The following is a 20219-nucleotide window of genomic DNA, read 5'->3' as shown; positions in this document are numbered from 1 at the left end:
AGGTTTGTCGTCAATCTCTTTTAGTCAGTGTGACCGTAAAGCCTATCTTGCACACGGAGCTGATTGCTACCTTCGTACGACATTCCGGTTGATAAAAGGAAGGCACCGCTTCCGACGAGAGACAACCACATCGAATAGCCGTAGTTTGCAAGATAGATGTAGTGGTCGATGTCTTCACTAATGCTCGTAATGTGACCGCTTATGTTTACTGGTTGAGGTATTAGGCAGCAGTAAACTGAAGCCGCCACTGCCACCAGACTAACTGCGGTTTGTACAAATACAATAGTAAGTGCATGGCCACAACTGCGCACAAAATACATCTAAACTATCATCATTAAGATTTACAATTTAAACAATTACGATTAGGTATCGTTTGGCTTTGATATTTCTCGAAAAACTTACAAGCGAGTGCATAGTAGCAAAGAAGAACTTTGGTATAGTCGAAGGTATACTTTTTACCCCCGATAACATACAAATTGAAAAGAATGCCGAGTCCACCCAATATTGTTCCACCCATCATCAACCCACGTACAGCAGTAAACCAAGAAGCGTAAAAGAATTCTAAAAACATATTAAAGTTTTTTGGGTGAAACTACATTACTAAATCTGTTAATTAATGTATTACAAAATAAATGAAATTTTGGCCATAAAGCCAAGAGCGAACTTTATGAAGTCTGTCAGAATAAAAACAGTTAATTAAACAAAGTTAGCAACATGAAAGATGGAATTATCATTGTTATTAAAAAATATATAACTGTGATATCAATATCCATGCATAGTCCAGGGGTTCTTTAAATTCGGGTTGCGTTTACGCTGATTTTCCTGATTTCATTACACAACTACATTTAGCTTAGTGTTTCTCGGTTTCAAGGCGACCGGCTCTACCAACAAAATGTGCAAGTATTGGCGCATGGTTGTTTCTCGACTCGCTCCTCTCTGAGCCTGCATAACTCAGTTGGTAGAGCGACGGTCCCGGCTTGACCGGAGGTCGTGAGTTCGAACCTCACTGCAGGCCAGTTGTTTTTCTGGCTTGCTCTGCTTGCATCATAGATCGACAGATTCGGCGAGTCTGCGATGGCTTTTCGGTGTACTATTGATACGGAAGCCGTAATCGTTGGTCATAAAGCAACTTCCGAAGGGCTAGATCACAGATGATATTAAACACATATGTTTGTGTGTGTCTTTCATTGAATATATAACAGTGATGCTTTGCCTTTGGTGAACTAAAATTCTCTATCACTGAACTTTTTGTAAGTGTAAAAATATTAAACAATAAAAAAGAAGTTGGTATGTATTGCTTTTCTTATTTTTTAAATTTTGGAGAAATCTTCCCTAGAACCGATCTTAATAAACCCAACTGAACAAAACGATTGCAGTCGACTACTCAACCAAATTTAAACGGCGACCTCTTGTTGAAAGAGCAATTGACCCAAAGCTGTGTTGCAACACAAAAAATACGTAAATCGCTCAACGCGCGTAAGAATCGTTTATTCTATCGATTTCTTCTTCAAAAATATTGTGGGTATAATCAGATTTTTCTAAAGGTTTGACTTTGGCAATCTTTATAAGTTGTGGGATCGCAAGTATCGCATTTCAGAAATACCTGATAATTCTTTGCTAATGACACAAATAGGGCTGCGGAGTCCGAATCGGTTTATTTTGCTGGAGTCTGACTCGAGATTCGGGACTCGAGTAAGATTACGTAAAACTAACCGAGTACGGTACCGAGTTCGACGTGTATACGCTGAACCAAAATTCGAAACCAAAAACTGTAAATTGTAAAGTTGGAATAGCATATGGTGGAATATTTTTTACCCACAACTTGTGGGTGGATGAGATATATGACAGCCCCTTTGAGTGAATTGCTTTATATCCACCCTGTTTGAGTACATGCTTTAGTTTCTAAGCCGGAATCGGATCTCAAGTGACTCGGCAAATTCGGTATTCCGAATCCGGTTGGTTTTAACCAACTCCACAGCCCTATAGGCAAAAGTTGGCTAAATTTTGTGAGACCGTAGGATAAATTTTGAGACCGGTACGGCCAAACTGAATTATCCGACATGCACCAAGTATGTCGCCTGAAAAAAATGTTGGCCAATATTTTAGGTTGATCGATATGGAAGCTACTCGGAATAGGTTAACTTGGAAGACAGTTTAACCATTAACTTGGATCATCGTTTTTGATAGGTACCCCGAATGAACTAACTTAGGTTTTATTGAAAGTGTAGCAATTGCTACAAAAGTATTAAAATAATTAGGTTTCAAGAAAATTATTATTTTATTACGTTGTAGATATCCGTTCAGATAAGTGGTTCTCAATCTTTAATGAGTGGTGGCACCTTCCGTTGGCTCTAAACCCTTGTGACCCCCTGCTCACGTTTTGGAAAAATGCATCATGGAACGTCACCATGAGGGCCTAGAGTCATAATAAAAACCCAATTTCCAGTTCAACTAAATCAGGATAATTTTATTCAAATCACGTTGCTCTATGACTATGTAAATCGATTTATAGTCTAATTCAGCGGAAATTGCAATTCGTAAAGTTTATGAGTTCCCCCGGTGAAACGTGTGCGCGCCAAATGCTAAACAATTACTAGGCTACATATTAATAGTTGGTACAAAATATAGTTTGGAGAAACCAATGCTATAGATGGAGATTTTATTCCTTGGTGATAAGGACTGAGCTGATGAAAACATTCTTAGAAATAAGACAAACTAAGTACACGATCAAAACTGCACATTTCTCAGAAATAACCACAATAGTGTTTTCTGAGACATTTTACTTGAAATAAGCACAAATAAACCTGTTTATAGGCCTTATTGCGTATTCCCGTATTAATGAGTCTAGAAATACGAACATCTTCGTACTATATTGTATAGCCAAGTGTACAGATAACTTTTGATTAGGCCTAGTCTATTAGTTGTCCATTTTACCTTCCTTATACGCTCCAGTATCAGTCCAACTGAAAGAGGCCCCGCTTTCGTCAATTAGTGTCCACAGTCCTATGGTAACATCGTCAGTAACTGTCCATTGGCCTGTTGCAAGGCCAACCACTACCAAAATCATTCCTAATATGGCGATAAAGCATGCCGAAACAAGAGGTTTTCTTGACACATCTGCGGTCCCGGACATATTTCGTACCAAATCAAACAAATGGATAAAATACTCTGTAAAAATACACAGGCAAATGCGAATTTACTGACTGCTACTTATAACATGTCTGCAAAAAAGTCCTAACTTAGGCCTATGTTGGAATACGAAGTTAATACAAAAAAATAATATCCGACAATCATGTAGCGATTTGAAGGATACCGGGTATATTAAAACTCGATATAAAGCAGAGCTGAAAAATGTAAAGGATAGATTGGACAAAACCTCAAGATGATTTTAAAGTTGTTATATTTAAAAAAATATTTTTACATCGTTCATACAACCACTGACGATAAAATGATGTGCACCATAATCGTTTGTTTTTCGCAATTCGGATCTAGGCAGATCATTTTATTCGCAAAAAAATTCTGACTCTCTAATCTAAGACAAGTGATTGACATACACTAGTTTCTAACAATCAAAGATGCAGTTTGAAAAGAGTATAGCCGTCTTGGCAGCACTTAAAATTAAATGGGTTAAGCGTTAAACAACGTAAAGGATTGACCGGTAATAAGTTGCTTGTCGGATCTCCTCAGTCAGTCCTTTCGCGCCCCCTTGCGAACCCTTCACGCCAATCCCGGTTTAAAACTACTGACGTTGGCCACTGGTTCTTGAACTTTTCTGTTGCGTCTTGCGACACACTTAAAAATTTTAAACTAATGTCAATTATTTAAGCATTTGTTCCAAACATTTTTTTACTTGCGAAACCTTTTGAGTTTTCTGAAACTTAAGTCTTGCTAAAATTTGAACAGATTAACAAGATATTTTATGAGTAGGTCCAATATTTGGTGTATGTAAAGTTTTATTGTTTACCAAGTTGAAAATCGAAAGTCGATATATGGCAACTGCTGCTCAAACGGACCAGATTTGACTTAAGCTGTGCTTCTGCCAGTGGCCACATTGATAAAAAACAAGCATAATGGTAGCGTCATAAACACAATTGTTAGACTTACCGGAGATTTCGGACTTTTATTGCTGAACGTTTGGTTTATTTATGGAGTCAAACCGTTTGACTTATCTCGTAAAAGTTCCGGTTTCGGTTCGGCACAACTTAAAAAAATTCGGTTTAGCTTATGTTTAATCTAAGGCGTAAAAATCAATGATCAAAGTAAAAAATTAAAAAAAATAGAAACAAAGAAAAAAATGCACTAAATATTTTGAGCCGCCATAATTACATATTGAAGGGTGGCACAGACACAAAGTGTTGAGGGGTCATAGAAGGGGAGCACGACTTATATAAGGCTAAGAAACACTGGATTGCCAGAATAGCTTTTTAAAATATTAATAAATATAAATTCTGCAGCATACTCGATAGCCCCTTTAGAAAAAACAGTTTAAAAACTGAACCTTTACCGATTCCAAAATACTATCCTACTGTTGGGTCTTGGGTCAATGAAATGGCTCTTACAACTTGACGTATTGCTATAATCATCGTGTTTTTATTAAATAATCCACCAGCAAAGCATGTATATATTTACAAACTTATATAGAAGCTCGTCAATTTTAAAATAATAATTTCTTCAAGTAAAAGTAGCCTAAAAGTTTTTTGCACCTGTAGACCTCTAAAACCTGGCGGCGCATTGGGCGAGCGTAACAATCTCTATTTTTTTGGTTAGAGTAGTGTTTTCTATGTAATGCTTGAAAGTTTGTATTTAATAGGCCGCATAACAGTTGCTTTAAATAACTGTTGGGTGAATAATCTTAAGTTGAAATATAAAGTAAAAGGTATTAAAATTGCATTTTTATTAATGTTTTATTACTTAGAGTATTGTTTCCACTTGCACGCGGCACACCTCACAACGTTCTATGGCGCACCAATGTATCCCAGCGCAAGGGTTACGAAGCGCTTATCTATGGGATAAAAATATCGAGAATTAATGTTAAACTGAACAAACATGATTAAGGTTGTTTATCTACACCACAACGGAATTTTTAAACAAATAATAATAATTCGACAACAATTAAAGTGTCACTTTAGGCGCTAATGTTCTAAATCGTGTTGCTTGTTTTCAAATACTGTAGCCTACTGTACATCAGTCAGTGGGTTTCAAACGTTTTGTGCGTGGTTTTTTACGAGCCGATGTTCGAACACTGTATTTTTCTTACGTAAGAGAAAAAAACAATCACGTAAGCGAAAAAAACAAACGAAATCTCATTTTTGTTTTTACACAAATCTCATTTTGCTTTTTAGTTTGGTTTAAACCTTTTTAAAGAATTTTTAAAAAAACACGGCGCATCTAATGGCACTTTCTAATATGGTCTTTTTTTAATTTAAAATGCATATAAACTTGCTTTTGGGTCCGTATCTCCTTGATATATTTATAAAAAACATATTTAGGCACTAAAAAAATATTATTCTACTTTAAGCTAGTAACAAGTTTCGCCAAAAGACAATCGCATACGTATGAAATTTGCGGATTATCTAGGTCTTGGTAAACAACTTTAGCCACTCCTGTCCCGACCTTTACATTCTACATTAAAGTTTAAAAAAATCTGTTTGAACCATTCACAGTTACAAGCGCAAAACTAATACAGATTACACAATATACAAGATCGACTGCTACGAATTCGGCTGGTAATTTATTTTATAGCTTGGTGAAGCAAGGTTTGCTTTAACAACCCAGTGCCTGTTACATTCCAGTTTAATTATTAAGCCCTGCTTTGTTTGCATATACTAACCAAGTGGTCTGACAAACAGATTAAATCATTTTCAGGATGGTAAATAAACCTTATTTCTCATTGTTAAAGTGGTAGGCGTATAGGTAAGCAATGTAGTGTATAATGTATGAAAACGTGCGATGAAGTCTATAGCATTAGCATTTCAAGTACACATAATCCTAAAAACAATTGTTGTTCTCTGCGCCAAATGCACCAAAGATTTAATGTGAGCGTTAAATAATTTGGCCTGCCCTAAAAAATCATCTTGCTTGGCACAAGTGACACGAGTGCCAGGGGTTGCTGACCCCTGACATAGAGGTTCTAAGGAGCTTCTCTTAATGCTGTCATAACAGGCTTTAAAGTTTTATTTATGTTTTTTCCAGCCCCAGTCCTCTGAACTTAGGGCAAAATCTCGATCTTTCCCTTTTTTAACCTGACAGTACGTGCGCATGCTATGACATTTTATAGAAATGGATGTAGGGGCAAATTGGAGGTTCAATGCACTTTGTCGATTTGCTATCTATCTGCTAATTGCACCAGCTTTCAATTACATTAAAAAAAGACGATGTAGTAGATGAATAGGAGGTTAAGGCACAATCACGGAACCCTTTTTTTGTTTTTCGTAACTAGCCAACGCTTTAGGCTTGTTATACCGAATAAACGTGACGTCGTGTCGCATCCTAGTATTGCGAGTTGGAATAATATACTCTGTTATGTTTCTTTTCCGAGTTGACACTTGGTAATGTGAGTTTAGTGCTGTATGAGTTGAAAGCGGGCTATGCTGAATTCTTTGAACGTACAATAAATTTATAGCGACATGACTGTATGCACTTTAAATTTAAGCCTTTTGAAATAAATTTTATGTATACTGTCAGGTTGCGTAGAAAGTATAAATTAATTTGGTTTTATAGCGCAGTTTCTTGTGTGTAAGTATTTTAAAGCTACGCCGATCAGTTATGATTTGCTGAAACGTTTGTTACCAAGAATGTGCCAGCATTATTAGTGCGGGAGCTAGCAAAGATTTAAATCGCATGTCGTGCACAAAAGGTTTGACTATTTAGAGCAGTGGTTCTCAAACTGGGGTCCGCGGTCCTTTTGGGGTCCGCGAGACAATTTTCGGGGACCGCGAAGCATCTAACCAAAAATCAACACGACGCTTCTGACGAAGAAAACTTTTTGTGCAATAAAATTTTCAGGCAACTTACTTTTCAAAACAAAGCTGAATATAGTTGTTTATTAAAGTTATTGTACGCTTAGAGTTGAATTGTCCATTGTGACGTCATAGTGTTGCGTGGTGCTATTGAGAATTGCGTTTTCACAGCTTGCTGCGATGACACTGTGGGCTGTACGGTCAGTCACGGTTTTAAAACTGTTTGTGATTGCTTTACTCAAATAAAGTTATTCGTTAGAGGTTAACATAGCCGAGCTGAAAGCAAAGAAGCAAGTTTACCCGTCCCATTTATATCATTAAAAACAAATGTTATTTTGTGTATATTTTTGAGGGACCGTGAGCGATTTAAAAAGTTGCTGAGAGGCCGTTGCGTAATTTTTTTTAAAAACTTTGAGAACCACTGATTTAGAGCATATAAGGGCCCCACATGGACCCCCAAAAGGCCGGTCTTAAGTTATGAATTTGGCGCGTTTAGAAAAGGGGCTGTTGAAAAAAACCCAAAATTTCGGTTTAAATATCATGTCGAGTACATCGATCAAACCTATCTTAAATGTGGCGCCACATATCAGCGGTCAATTAACGGCCGATCTTAAGTGCGGGAAATGGTGCAAAACCCATTTAAGACCACCCTTTATGGGGTCACCATGTCACGTTTAAATATCATTTCGAGTACATTAATGAAACTGGGTGAAAAGAAACTTTATATCCTACTGTAACAGGAATGGTAAGTCTTAAGTTGAGGTTCTGGTGCAAAATACATTTAAGACCGGGTCAAATGTAGCACATGTGCCTTCTCATAAATGCCGATAGAGGGCGCTATGTTTATGTTTGTTAACATTAAATATAGGAATCAAACACAAGAAACAGTCAGATAAATATCATGTACATTCCGATCACTATCTAGTATCTACATATAATGCATAAATTTATCTGAAGTTATCAATAACCGCATAGTATTTGTCACAAATTGCGGTATACCTGTAAAACTACTTCACAATCCCAAACATTGCGTTACTCTGCCATCTGTCATTGACCATTGTGACGTGATATTCCTATTGTGATACCTTATGGTGCGACCAGCTGATCTGTAGCAACCTGTTGTTTTGACGTGAATTTGTGGCAAGGCGTGGCGTAGAATTCTACATAAACTAAGCTAAGGAAAAAATCTGCAGTTTTTGCTGTACCAGTTTTAGGTTTGTCATCACAGAAAAGCAACTTTAAGATATCTGACCTAAAAGTTTGTTACAATTGGCGGCTCGTCCGGGATCTATTCCATTGAACTGTGTTGGCTGTTGACCTAGTTTTATATGGTGGTGAAGCAAGAAAATGAGATGGAAAGATTGCTGAAGTTGGCAAGCAAGCTTGACTGGAGCCGATTTCGCGAAGTTCATGAAAGAAAACCCGAGGCGCGAGACAGGGAATAACAGGACGAGTTGGATAGCTATCTGCTACGCTTCGATCGCTTTGCTGTAACCTGCAAGTGGGATGAGTTAGAGTGGGCGACTACGCTAAGCGCCCTTCTGCAAGGTTGAGCATTGGTTGTATACTCAAGAATTCCAGACGCCGACGCTGTGGACTACGATCAGCTCAAGCAAGCTTTACTGACGTGTTACGATTTGAACGAAGAAGTAACCGTAGTAAGGTTCGAAGTTCAAAACCCGAAAAGGGTGAGAGTCCTTCCCAGTTTGCGGTGCGTCTGCAGAATTCTCTGCAGAAGTGGATAAAGCTATCGGGCGCAACTTTCGACTGGGTCGATGTGAGTGAGCTATTGGTTAAAGAGCAATTTCTGAAGTCGTGTGTTGTCGACTTACCGAAAGGAACAGCCACCGAAGTCCTTGGAGTCTCTACCCAGTGTTGCTAAGCAGTTCCAGGCGGCACACAACCGTGAGTTGGCCCAGGACGTGTGTCAGTTTGAAAATTGTCAAAGGTATAATACTGACAACAGACCAACGAGAAGGTGCTTTATATGCGATAAGATAGGGCATCTACCCAAGGATTGCAATTCGAGCGCAATGCCGCCGAGAATCTTAAACTCGACCGCATGCGCACCGAGAAATGTTACACAGGCAGATCACGGATATTGCCTCTGTCGAAAGGTTTAGTTGGCGATAAAACGGTGACTGTATGAAGAGACCCAGTTGAACAGGCATTCTGGTTGATAGAAAATTTGTTCGAGATGACCAAATTATTGACAGGCCAAGCCTCATCAAGCTGGCCAACAGGTCTGTCGCGTCTGTTGAGGTGACAAAGATAAAGGTCAATACACTATTTTAGACAAGCGAGGTAGAAGCTCTATGTCTACCCGATCCTTTGCATGATCTGTGCATCGGAAACATTCAGGGCGCTAGAGGAGCGGGAGACCCCGATCCATTGTGGGAAGAAGCGAATGCTGTCCAAACGCATTTTTAATAGAGACATAAGTAAGGTAAAGAGAAACCGCTAGTGGTGCCTAAATGTGATGAATGGCCTGTGACGGACAAGGCCGAATTCAAAAGGGCACAGAGAGAAGACACGTCAATTGTTAAACTAGAGGATGCAGCGGACGTAGTGGTTAAGAGGGAACAAGCAACTAAATTTGTGTTTTTGTAGAAGAAGACGGACTGCTATACGAATATTTCAATACCCGAAACACAGCAGAGGAGAATGGATGAAACAACTTGTTGTGCCAAGTATAATCTAAAAGAAAGCGTTTTCAAAGTTGCCCATGACTCCATTATGACCGGGCATATGGTTTTTAAAAAAACACTCGATAGTATCTGGAGGAACGGCGGAAAAAGGCAGTGTGATGAGGGTCTCTCTGCATCCGGCGAGTTGCTGTGGATCTCATTGGCCTTATTCATCCTCCCAGTGAATAGGGACACAGATACATACTTACGTTGGTGGATTACGCGACGCGATACCCGGAGGCGAAAGCGCTGAGGAATATAAACGGCTGAAACCGTGGCAGAGGCACTAGTCGACATGTATAGTCGATTGAGAAAAGTACTCAATTTGTTTCGGAGTGTATGCAAGAAGTAAACCGTCTTCTAATGATTAAGCATCTGACGACAGGTCCCTATCAGCCTATGTGTAACGGGTTGTAGAAAAAGTTAACGGGACTCTAAAAAAATGCTCAAAAGGCTGTGTTATGACCAGCCAAAACAATGGAACAAATTTATAGATGCTTTGTTGTTTGCATATCACGAAGTTCCTCAAGAATCAACAGGATTTCCAGCAATTTAACTACTTTAGGGGAGGACGGTTCGCGGTTCAATGACCGTACTAAAGGAAATGTGGACTAACCCAGACACGGATACGAAAGGGAAGTCAAGCTACCAGTATGTTGTTCATCTAAGAAAAAAGATTGAGACGACTCTATCATTGGCCAAAGAAGAGCTCAAGAGAGAGATACAAGAGGTATTATTACAAAAAGGCCAAACCACGACGGATGGAAGTAGGCGATAAAGCTCTACTGCTGCTGAACAAGTTGCTTCTCCAGTGGAATGGCCCATTCACAGTTGTGGAGAAACGAGGTGTGATTATGTTCTGAATGTAAATGGAAAAAATCGTGTTTTCCATGAAAACATTCTTAAAAAGTATGTCTCTAGAATGCCTACCTACGGCAACCAAGATATATCACTGGTCCACCAGGGTTGTACGGCTGTGAGTGAAGATAACACAACCAGTGTTTTTTTAAGGTGTTTTGGGGGACCGAAACGGTCCCCCAAATTTCTCCAGCGGTTTCCCAAATTTTGGACTTGCAACTTTTTGGTATTTAAATGAAACACTTGCGGTCTCTTAAAACTACTTAGCGGTCACCCAAACCAAACCTTAAAAAACCCTGAACACAACCATGATGACGTCACTACAGTCTATCCAGTTTGGCGAAGAGTTGACGGCGAAACAGAAGGGTGGGGCGTTAGCGGCTGCAAATGCTTATGTGGACATTTTTAGCGATTAACCGGGAAATGTTGGTTTTCTCGAGCATCGTATTCAGCTCAAGGATGATCGGCCGGTGCGGCCAAAATATACCGTTCCTAACCACATGAGGGACGAATTAAAGCGCGAGATCGACGAGATGTTACAACTGGGAATAATACGACGCCCTCGCTCAGCATACGCATCGCCTGTGGTTGTCGTGAAGAAAAAAGATTTAATCGGATATGTATCGACTATAGGAAGTTGAACAATTATATCCCTTCGATCAGGAACCGATGCCAACAGCCGAAGAGGTTTTCCAAAGACTGTCTATCAGCGAATACTTTACTAAACTGGATCTTACCAAACTGGCAGGTACCCGTTGCTAAGGAGGACTTTCACAAGACGGCTTTCGTTACGCACTGCGGTACGTACGAATTTCTCAAAATGCCATTCGGGGTGGTTAATTTGGGAGCGACTTTCGTTCGCGCTATGCGCTCTTTACTGAAAGGATTATAAGCGACGTTGAATGCTATATTGACGAACAAATTAATTTATAAAGAGATAACATGAATGATATTGACATTAACATTCAAAATTACCGTTTTAAACAGGTTGCTAGTCAAGCGAATATATGTAATATTCAAATAATATTATGTTATATCATGGCATTTTGATCAGACAGATTTCTTCTTTTTGTATTTGTTAAGATTCGACAACCTCCTTCATTGGCATTTTATTTCTCTTTCTTTACCATGACAATAAAGTTATGTATGTGTAATCGTTCTTGAAACATTTTTTCATCAAAAGAACGGCAAAAAACGAAAACATTCCAGTTGATGGGGAAATCTGAATTAATACAGAAATAAACATAACGCCCTTTATCAGCATTTATGAGAAGGTACATATGCTACATTTAACCCGGTCTTAAATGTATTTTACACCTAAACCTCAACTTAAGACTTTTCTGTTACAGTAGGATATAAAGTTTCTTTTTACTCAGTTTCATTGATGTACTCTAAATGATATTTAAACGTGACATGGTGACCCCATAAAGGGTGGTCTCAAATGGGTTTTGCACCATTTCCCACACTTAAGATCGGCCATTAATTGACCACTGATATGTGGCGCAACATTTAAGATAAGTTTGATCGATGTACCGTACTCGACATGATATTTAAACCGAAATTATGGGGTTTTTTCAACAGCCCCCCTTTCTAAACGCACCAAATTCATAACTTAAGACCGGCCTTTTGGGGGTCCATGTGGGGCCCTTATATGCTCTAAATCAGGGTTTCCCAAACTTTTTTTGACAGCGGACCACTATTTGTAAATTTGTTTTTTCGCGGACCGCGATACAAAGCAAGCATAAATAAAACCGAATTTTATTTATTTACAAAACTAACAACGTCAATGAGGCGTATGCGATTGCTTCTTTCTGCATAAATCATTGATTCTCGAATTCATTTGTGAAATGCAAACTCGTAAGTAGGGCGATTATTTTTTGACCAAAAAAAGGAGAAATGTTGACCTGAAAAATTAAAATTTTGACAAATTTTGACCTGAAAAATATTTTTTTGACAAAATTTTGTTATTAGATAAATGCATTGATTTGAACAACATATTGTTGTTTGAAGTACTGCATTAGTGTCTTCGCATCGTTAGCCACACGTTTTTGATGCTTTGTTGACTACCACCGGTCGAACACAAGTCAGTTATATTTCGGGTTTATGCAAAACTCCTGAAAATGCTTAGTTAATATTTTTGTCAGAATTTCAAAAAGACAAAACACTACAAAAAATAACAAGACGCTGGTTGCTGTGTAAATAAAAAAATGCTGTGTAAATAGTTGAAATACAACGTAAAAATAATTAATAACAAAATCCTAGTATATTATTGGAATAGGAAATGGGACAATTACAAGCGAAAAAATACAGCAACTATTTTTCAATACATTGCTCAAAATCAGAGACACACAACTGAATAAAACAAAAACGAAGTTCGAGCTGAACTTAATGCGGTAAACCAGGCCAGCGTGGTTAATTCTGCTGACTCGCGTATAACGTATATTACTTTTTAGTGAAGATTTAATACGCTTAAAATGTCATTGAATGTAATTCAAAACTATTTTTTTCTGATAGATAATTTCAAAAAGCTGAATATAGTTTTTTTAATTTTATAAGCGATCTATATGCATTTTTAATCGAGTTTCATTTGAAATCATTTTAACAAATTTTAACCCAACGTTCAAATTTTGACTTTTTTGGACAAGTGAAAAAATAATCGCCCTACTTTTAAGTCAGAGTCCACGGAAAGTCTGGGCCTTTATTTTGTCTTCGTGCTGGAAAGAGCTGAAAATGCTCTCTTACACAATAATATATTATTACGTCATAAACGAGAAACCTGAGAAACTTTTTGACTACAATGAAGGTGCAAGAAGTAAGATTTACGATACTGGATAGCAAAAGCTTTCAAAATCATTATGTTGTGTAGTTTATCTTTGAAAAGGTAAGTACTGCACAACGTATATGTGTGAAAATTTCTTGTCGTATCACCACGGACCACCTGTGCAGTGGTCCGCGGACCCCAGTTTGGGAAACCCTGCTCTAAATAGTCAAACCTTTTGTACTCGACATGCTATTTAAATCTCTGCTAGCTCCCGGGTTTATATATTGCTTAATTGTTCATTTGATGTTAGATAATATATAATGCAGAGAAAAATCGTTTGGGCTTTAAATTATTAGTTACGCAAGACTGCTTTAGGTATATTGTTGCAAAATTACGGCCCTTCTTGGTAAAGTTTTCAAGATGAAAATATCACGATCGAGGTTGAACACCTCTCGTGATATTTAATCTCAAAACATATAAATGGATAGATTCTATCTCAACCAGAACTTAAAGAAGTCGTTACTTCTAAAGTGTCAAAGCCACTGTGGCTATTGTCCCTGGTCACTTGTAATGGTGATTCATGTGTTATATCCAGGGTTGCCATACCGTGCTTATTTTTGAGTGCAGTGTCTTAAAACGCAAATGTGCTTATTTCTAAGAAACGTGCTTATTTTAAAGTTGTGTGCTTAGTATGTCTTATTTTTGTTGTTAAAAGCGTTCTTTATCAATTCTTTTACCATGGACGGAGGAGTGAGAGACTTCATTTATTTATATTTACCAAGTTCTTTAACCCAGATCAGGGACGGGCAACATACGGCCCGCGAGCCGGGTCTGGCCCGTTACGGGATTTTGAGCGGCCCGCAGACAGTTTCCGGTATTACATAATAATGTGGCCACGTTCTGCAAAAAATCCCTCACTACTTGCTTACTACGTCAATTTATAGTGATTGTTAGTTATTGTTATATTTATAATTTACAATAAATATTTTCCCATGGATTTGCCAACAAACGTAAGTTTGACAAGAAGTGTTGCGAATTTAAGGATTGGATGCCGAGTAGCCTACCTTTTCACTCAAGTCGGCAAGAATCAGAATTTTCCTTCGAATTACAATATCTGCCTGAATTTGAATGGTGAAAAACAAAAGATTCTGATTGCACGTCAATGAAACAGAATGTTTGGATGTATAATACTGATGATGCTTTTAGTAGCGAAATATATTTATCTTATAACATCTAAACAAACTAATTTTGGTTTAAGTTTTGTAGCCTACTTAGTTTAATCTTTAAGTCGGCAAGAAAGCAGTTTGAAGTGCAATGAAAGTGTTGCCGTGTTTAAAGGGTACAACATTAGCCGCCATTATGCGACAAAACATGCAGGCTATGGCAGTACTTATTCCGGCCCGCTATTTCCGGCAAGTACTTAATTTTCCCATATCTGGCCAGCCGACCGGATAAGTTGCCCGCCCCTGACCCAGAGGCCAGATTATAACAATAATGCATTAATTAAAAGATTGTGATTGTTTATTTTAAATCTAAAGAATACATTGAAGCCCAGGGCTTCCCAACCTTTTTTACACCGTGGCCCCCTTCGAAAATTTTGAGAAATCAATGGCCCCCCTATTTTTTCAAACTTTTGAATTTATAGTAACCGTCAGTAAAAACGATCAAATGATATAAATACAACACACAATAAACATGATAGTACATTAATTATTTACAACATATTCAGTTCATTTAATAGTTGAGCCTGCTTTTGCTCTGGTAAGTCTTATTTGCTGGTTTAGTGGTGAAAAGAGCCAGCCGCATGTCATATTGAATACCAAAGACACCGCGCTGCTTTGTCTTCAGAAGTAACATTGTTGAAAACCCACAATCACAATGATATGTTAATGGGAAAGGCAACAGAAATGGCATGACAATTTCATTAAGCTTAGGGTATGAATTGCTTAGTTTTGTCCAAAATGTGGTCAAACTATCTTTCTTAAAGCTCAATCGGGTTGTCGTCATTTCTCGTAGCTTCAAGAGTTCATTAAATTGTAATTTATTGTTTTGTTATAGAGGAGTAGATAATAAACTAAAAAAAACATTATTTTTCAATTTTTTTATGGCCCCTTGAAGAAGGCTTATGGCCCACAGGTTGGGAACCCCTGTTGTAGCCTATAGAAGTGGGGTAGCTTGCAATCAAGTAAACTTTCGGTTGGCATTTTTGTGTCAGTACAGACAAAATGTTATTGAGAGAATGAGTCAACATAAGCAGTTAGCACGTTTTTGTGATAAACATGAAAATGAATTTTTTAAAGTCAAACATAGTCGAAAAAAAAGAGCCACGATCATTGCTGTTATTTTGATTATGAAATCAGCCCAGAGGCTATGGAAATCACAATGTTAGGGGAAAGCGGGGCAAAACGGACCCCTCACCTTTCTCGTTAAGCGAAAATTACCAGCGTCAATATTTGTTTTCTGAACAGTGACTATCGTCGAAAAAACGTTTGTCGACAAAAATCAGACTGATTCGATTTCGCACAAACCAGGGAAGGGAGAAAATGTGTTTGGGGTATATTGATATAAGTATAGCGCATTAAAACGATGCGTTTATTAGTGAAGTTCAAGTAAAGACGGAGTTACTTTTTTGCTAAATAATTTGTAGGTAAGGGTGTGTTTATTAATTCGAAACAGTTGGCGTTTTAAGTTGAACGATTTTAAAGAAACCAGGTTTTCATGCGACTGATAGTGTTAGGGCCAAACGGACCCCCAAGCAGGGCAAAACGGACCCCTCACAAGTTAATCTGTTATTGCTAGCCTAAAACTGCACTGTTTGTATTTTTGATTAGCCTTTCAGTAAAACATTTTGGAAATCGAATAAAATTAAATGATAAATCATTATTTTATATGTTTAGATCAGTTTTGTAGGAAGGCCAAACAACCAGAAATTTTACCAATATCTGTTGTAAAAAAGCTCGATTGCTATTTGTTTTAATACTTATGAGTTGGTATACATTAAGATAAATATAAGGCAGTTTACGTACGGTACGTTTTTTTTTATAACCATGTAACCTTTAAAGAGTGACAATGCTACCAGTACTTAATACAGTGCTATTTTGTTTGTTTTTTGTATGTTTTGGCTTACTTTAGTAAAATATTTTCAAACTATGAAGGCGCCATGTATAGCATTATTTAAATTATGACGTCACGTTGTGACGTAACTTGTGATAATATCTCTGAAAATTTCTACTCGTCACTTGAACACAAATCCTTGATCCGGCATTTTTACACAACAAAGCAATTAAATTATATTTCATAAGGGGGTCCGTTTTGCCCCGCCAGGGGTCCGTTTTGCCCCGTTTAAAAATCGACAACAAAAGTTAATTTATTCAGAAGGTATGCTTCTTTCAGTTGTTTTTTTTAGCATAGGATTAAGTTTTAGTAAGACCTTTCAGTTGATACCCTATTCATCAACCAAAAATTTTGTGAAACTCGTAATATAGCATTTATCCCTTTAAGGGGTCCGTTTTGCCCGCCTACTACAAAAAATTGCTAGAAGTATTACCGTAAATCATTCAATTAATAATTTTATTACAAGCCAAACTCCGCCAAGTGAACTAAACTTAACTACCAGGCAGAGTTAGCTTCAGGCGTTTCATGCTGCCAAGCACCACGGTTAACAACAGGGGTCGGCAAACTACGGCCCGCGGGCCGGATACGGTCCGCCAGTGGAAATCATCCGGGCCGCGACCTGCTCACAAGCTGTACAGTGGACACGGCCTATCGGCCATGCCTCATATTTTAACTATGTTAAATAAAATAAATCGCAAAAATGTTCGCGCTTCGCGCGAGTCCTATTTGCCTTGCCCTTATATTTGCGTTTTTGAGATAATATATTTGCGTTTTTGAGAGGGCTTCTCAGACCAAGGCGACGTGCGCATGGTCGCTATATCAAAATGGAAATTATTTATTCGCAGCATGAAACTGTTTAAATTTAAAGTTCATTCAACTTAATCAATATTTTTTTTCGCTCATGCATTCCGTCTTTTATGGCAAAGGAAATTTTCTACGGCCCGTCGAGAACTTTCTGAGTTTGGTTTGGCCCGCGACCAGGGACGGATTAAGGTTTTCATATAGGCCTGGGGCTGAATGGCAGTCACAGGCCTATTGGTCTATTTTTATTATGTTTGTTGTTTCAACCAGAATTAACATTTTTTATTCACTAGTTAAACAGATTCAAATTAAATGTTTTCTAGCTTTAGATAAAAACTTTATTATTTACGATTGGGTTGTTCACACCAAAAAAAAGGACGCAGTTAGTACAAAGCCGTTTGAATTTATAGCTGGCAATGCATGCCTCCAGAAGTAAATAATCGATACCAAGATGTTCCCACTTCACGATGTTCAGGTATTGTAACAATCTGGCGTCCGTGGTGAAATGTCTAGCATATAACTTTTTTGGTGTTATTAACTGTTGCGGTTGGCCTATTTTTTTGGTGGGCCTGGGGCTGCAGCCCCCGCCTTAATCGCCCCTGCCCGCGACTACAAAAAGGTTGCCGACCCCTGGTTTAAAAGGTGTACAGGTGCGCTCTGACGCACAAAAGTTGACAAAGCTTGCATTAAATAAGGGTGGTTAACTTGCAAATTTCAACCGAATAAACGCATTTTTTCGCGCTTAGCGCGATTAAGCTACGTTTTGCGCATACAGAAATAGCTGTTTCTCAAGTTTTTATTTATTTATTTTTTTTTATTCCTAAAAGCTTGGATTTCACTACCGGAATCCTCGATCCGCCCCTGGTTTTTAGTAGTGTGCTTATTTTTTGGTGGTAGCTAGTTTATTTTTTGATCTGAGCAGATGGTAGCCTAACCCTGGTCATATCTCACTCAAAATAACCGGACCACTTTGTGTGAAATCCCTCCATCCTTTTCTGACGAGTGAGTATAGTAGACAGAAGCACCAATTTCTGCAAGGTTTTTAAAGCAATTGTCCTAAACGCAGGGGATTCGAGCAATCGAGCAAACTGACCCATAATTAATCACCATAATGGGAATGTGTTTTGAAAAACGATTTTTGAGAAAAATCATTCTGTAACTCCAACAATGTCTCGATCATGTATCCAAGGTTTGCTTGGGACAAGTGATTAGCAATAGTTACCAACTTTCCTCTTTAGAGTAGGTTTGTTTAACTATAACGTAGATGCAGCTCGCCTTGGTTGCCTGTCTGGTTCAGTGTCATCAATGCATGCGCCAAAATTAAGTGTTTTCTGAACACATTTCTTCGACATACTGCTGGTTTTATCTTAACTTCAGATTTATTGTGGTTGTTCTTCCACATAAAGCAAACACACACTGTTCTAAAGCAGCAAATTATTTCAAAGTTCACTTCAGTGAGCAACTAATCACTGAGTACAACATAGCTTCGTAGACCTAACTATACTCAGCCAAGCATAAAACAATTAGTTTTTCAAATTTACAAAAAAAAGAATCAAACAATAAAAAAATATTGAAATTTATAAAAAAAACAAAAAAACAATTAGTTTTGACTAAAAAATGAAAAACTCCGAATTGATTTGGTTTTTGGAAATTCTCACCTATTCACTGTACAGGTTTAACAACCGGAATATCCGCCCTGCTCGCGAGCTATCATTAGGTTATGACGGTCTCCCAACTACCCATATCCCTTTTGGTTGGTTCACCCGGGCAAAAAATTTATTCACCCTTGGGTAAAATTTATTCACCTTTTGGTAACATTGTCGTGTGCTATTTTTTTGGACAAACGTGATCTGTTATGCAATCAAATAATGTACTGCAAATAATACAGCGTTACTATTGTTATAACTTATAACTATAGGGCCCGCAAAAGTCAATAAAGTTAGAATTTTTTAAGGACCTCGTCTGTCCACGAATCAAAGAATAAAGTTGTTTTCAGCACCTAGGGGACTGTTTCTAAGAAGTTTATAGGTTAAAATAAAGTTAAAATTTACAATAAAGTTAAATTTTTTTAATAAAGTTAAAATATGTCAAATTATGGCTTTTGACAAAGTTTGTTTGTTTCTTGAGAGTAATTTTTGTAAAAATCGTCATGAAAGCATTGTAAATCAGGAACTGCGACACAATTAAACCATACTAACCAATAAAAGCAGGCAAAATGTCACAATGCCCACTTAGATCAGCGGTAACTTTTATCGCAAATTGTCCATTTTTTATTTATTGTTACGTATGTAAATAATTCTTATAAAGCACTTTATCTTCATAAACGTGGTCTTTTCGAAGATCAACAATTTGAATTTTAGAAATAGCCTACTGACATTCTGTAATACAAAAATGCCTAAGCAAGCTAAATCTATCGCCAAAAAAACCAATGCACTTTTATAATCCATAAAACAACTTTGCAACAAACTATTACGTTTGGGTCTGAAATCAACAAAATATTATGTTTGGGTAACTGGCATCAATTCAAGGAAGAACTGTGGCCTCTACAAACAAGCAATTTCGTTAGGTTAAAATAAAGTTAAAATTTGATAAAAATTTTTTTTTTAGGTTAAAATAAAAATGGCCCTACTTATAACCAATACTGATTACGCTGTGCATACCCTCGCTGAATATTGGCCCAAGTTGAACATTAGTAGCCTGTAGCGCATTTTGTCCAAGGCCAGCACATTTACGAGGGAATGTTACTTTTGCAACTTAACGCAGTTACGAAAATTGCGAACTCCGCACCTAAAATTACACGTTAGCCTAGTGGCTCCCAACCTGGGGATCGCAAGAGGTTTTCAGGGGGTCGCCGTGTAGCCTAGTACTTTCTAAACGAAAAATTAACAAGGAGTAAAACAATATGCTAGTGTAACACTTGTGTTAACGAAATTTGCTTTAGTGAACCAGTCGTATTTTTGAGTAACTACTATTATTTTCAACAAATGGAAGAAGTAATAGGGGTCGTGACAAAAAAAATAGCAGTGGTAAACAACCAAA

At 37.7% G+C, this 20219-nt stretch overlaps 1 protein-coding gene across 1 annotated transcript; it reads right to left on the bottom strand.

The window, feature by feature from the left end:
* Positions 1-20: 20 nt before the first annotated feature.
* Positions 21-3133, bottom strand: LOC146164241 (uncharacterized). The gene is made up of 3 exons (XM_083380695.1): positions 2935-3133; positions 403-561; positions 21-262 (listed from the first exon to the last, which is right to left on the bottom strand). The coding sequence occupies exons 1-3, from the start codon at positions 3131-3133 to the stop codon at positions 21-23; spliced, it is 600 nt and encodes a 199-aa protein (XP_083236821.1).
* Positions 3134-20219: the final 17086 nt, after the last annotated feature.

The sequence above is a fragment of the Ascidiella aspersa genome, chromosome 2, assembly GCF_963924565.1.
Source record: "Ascidiella aspersa chromosome 2, kaAscAspe10.2, whole genome shotgun sequence".
NCBI classification, from domain to species: Eukaryota; Metazoa; Chordata; class Ascidiacea; order Phlebobranchia; family Ascidiidae; genus Ascidiella; species Ascidiella aspersa.
Note: the sequence above shows the minus strand (reverse complement) of the source record. Positions and strands in the feature narration are given on the sequence as shown.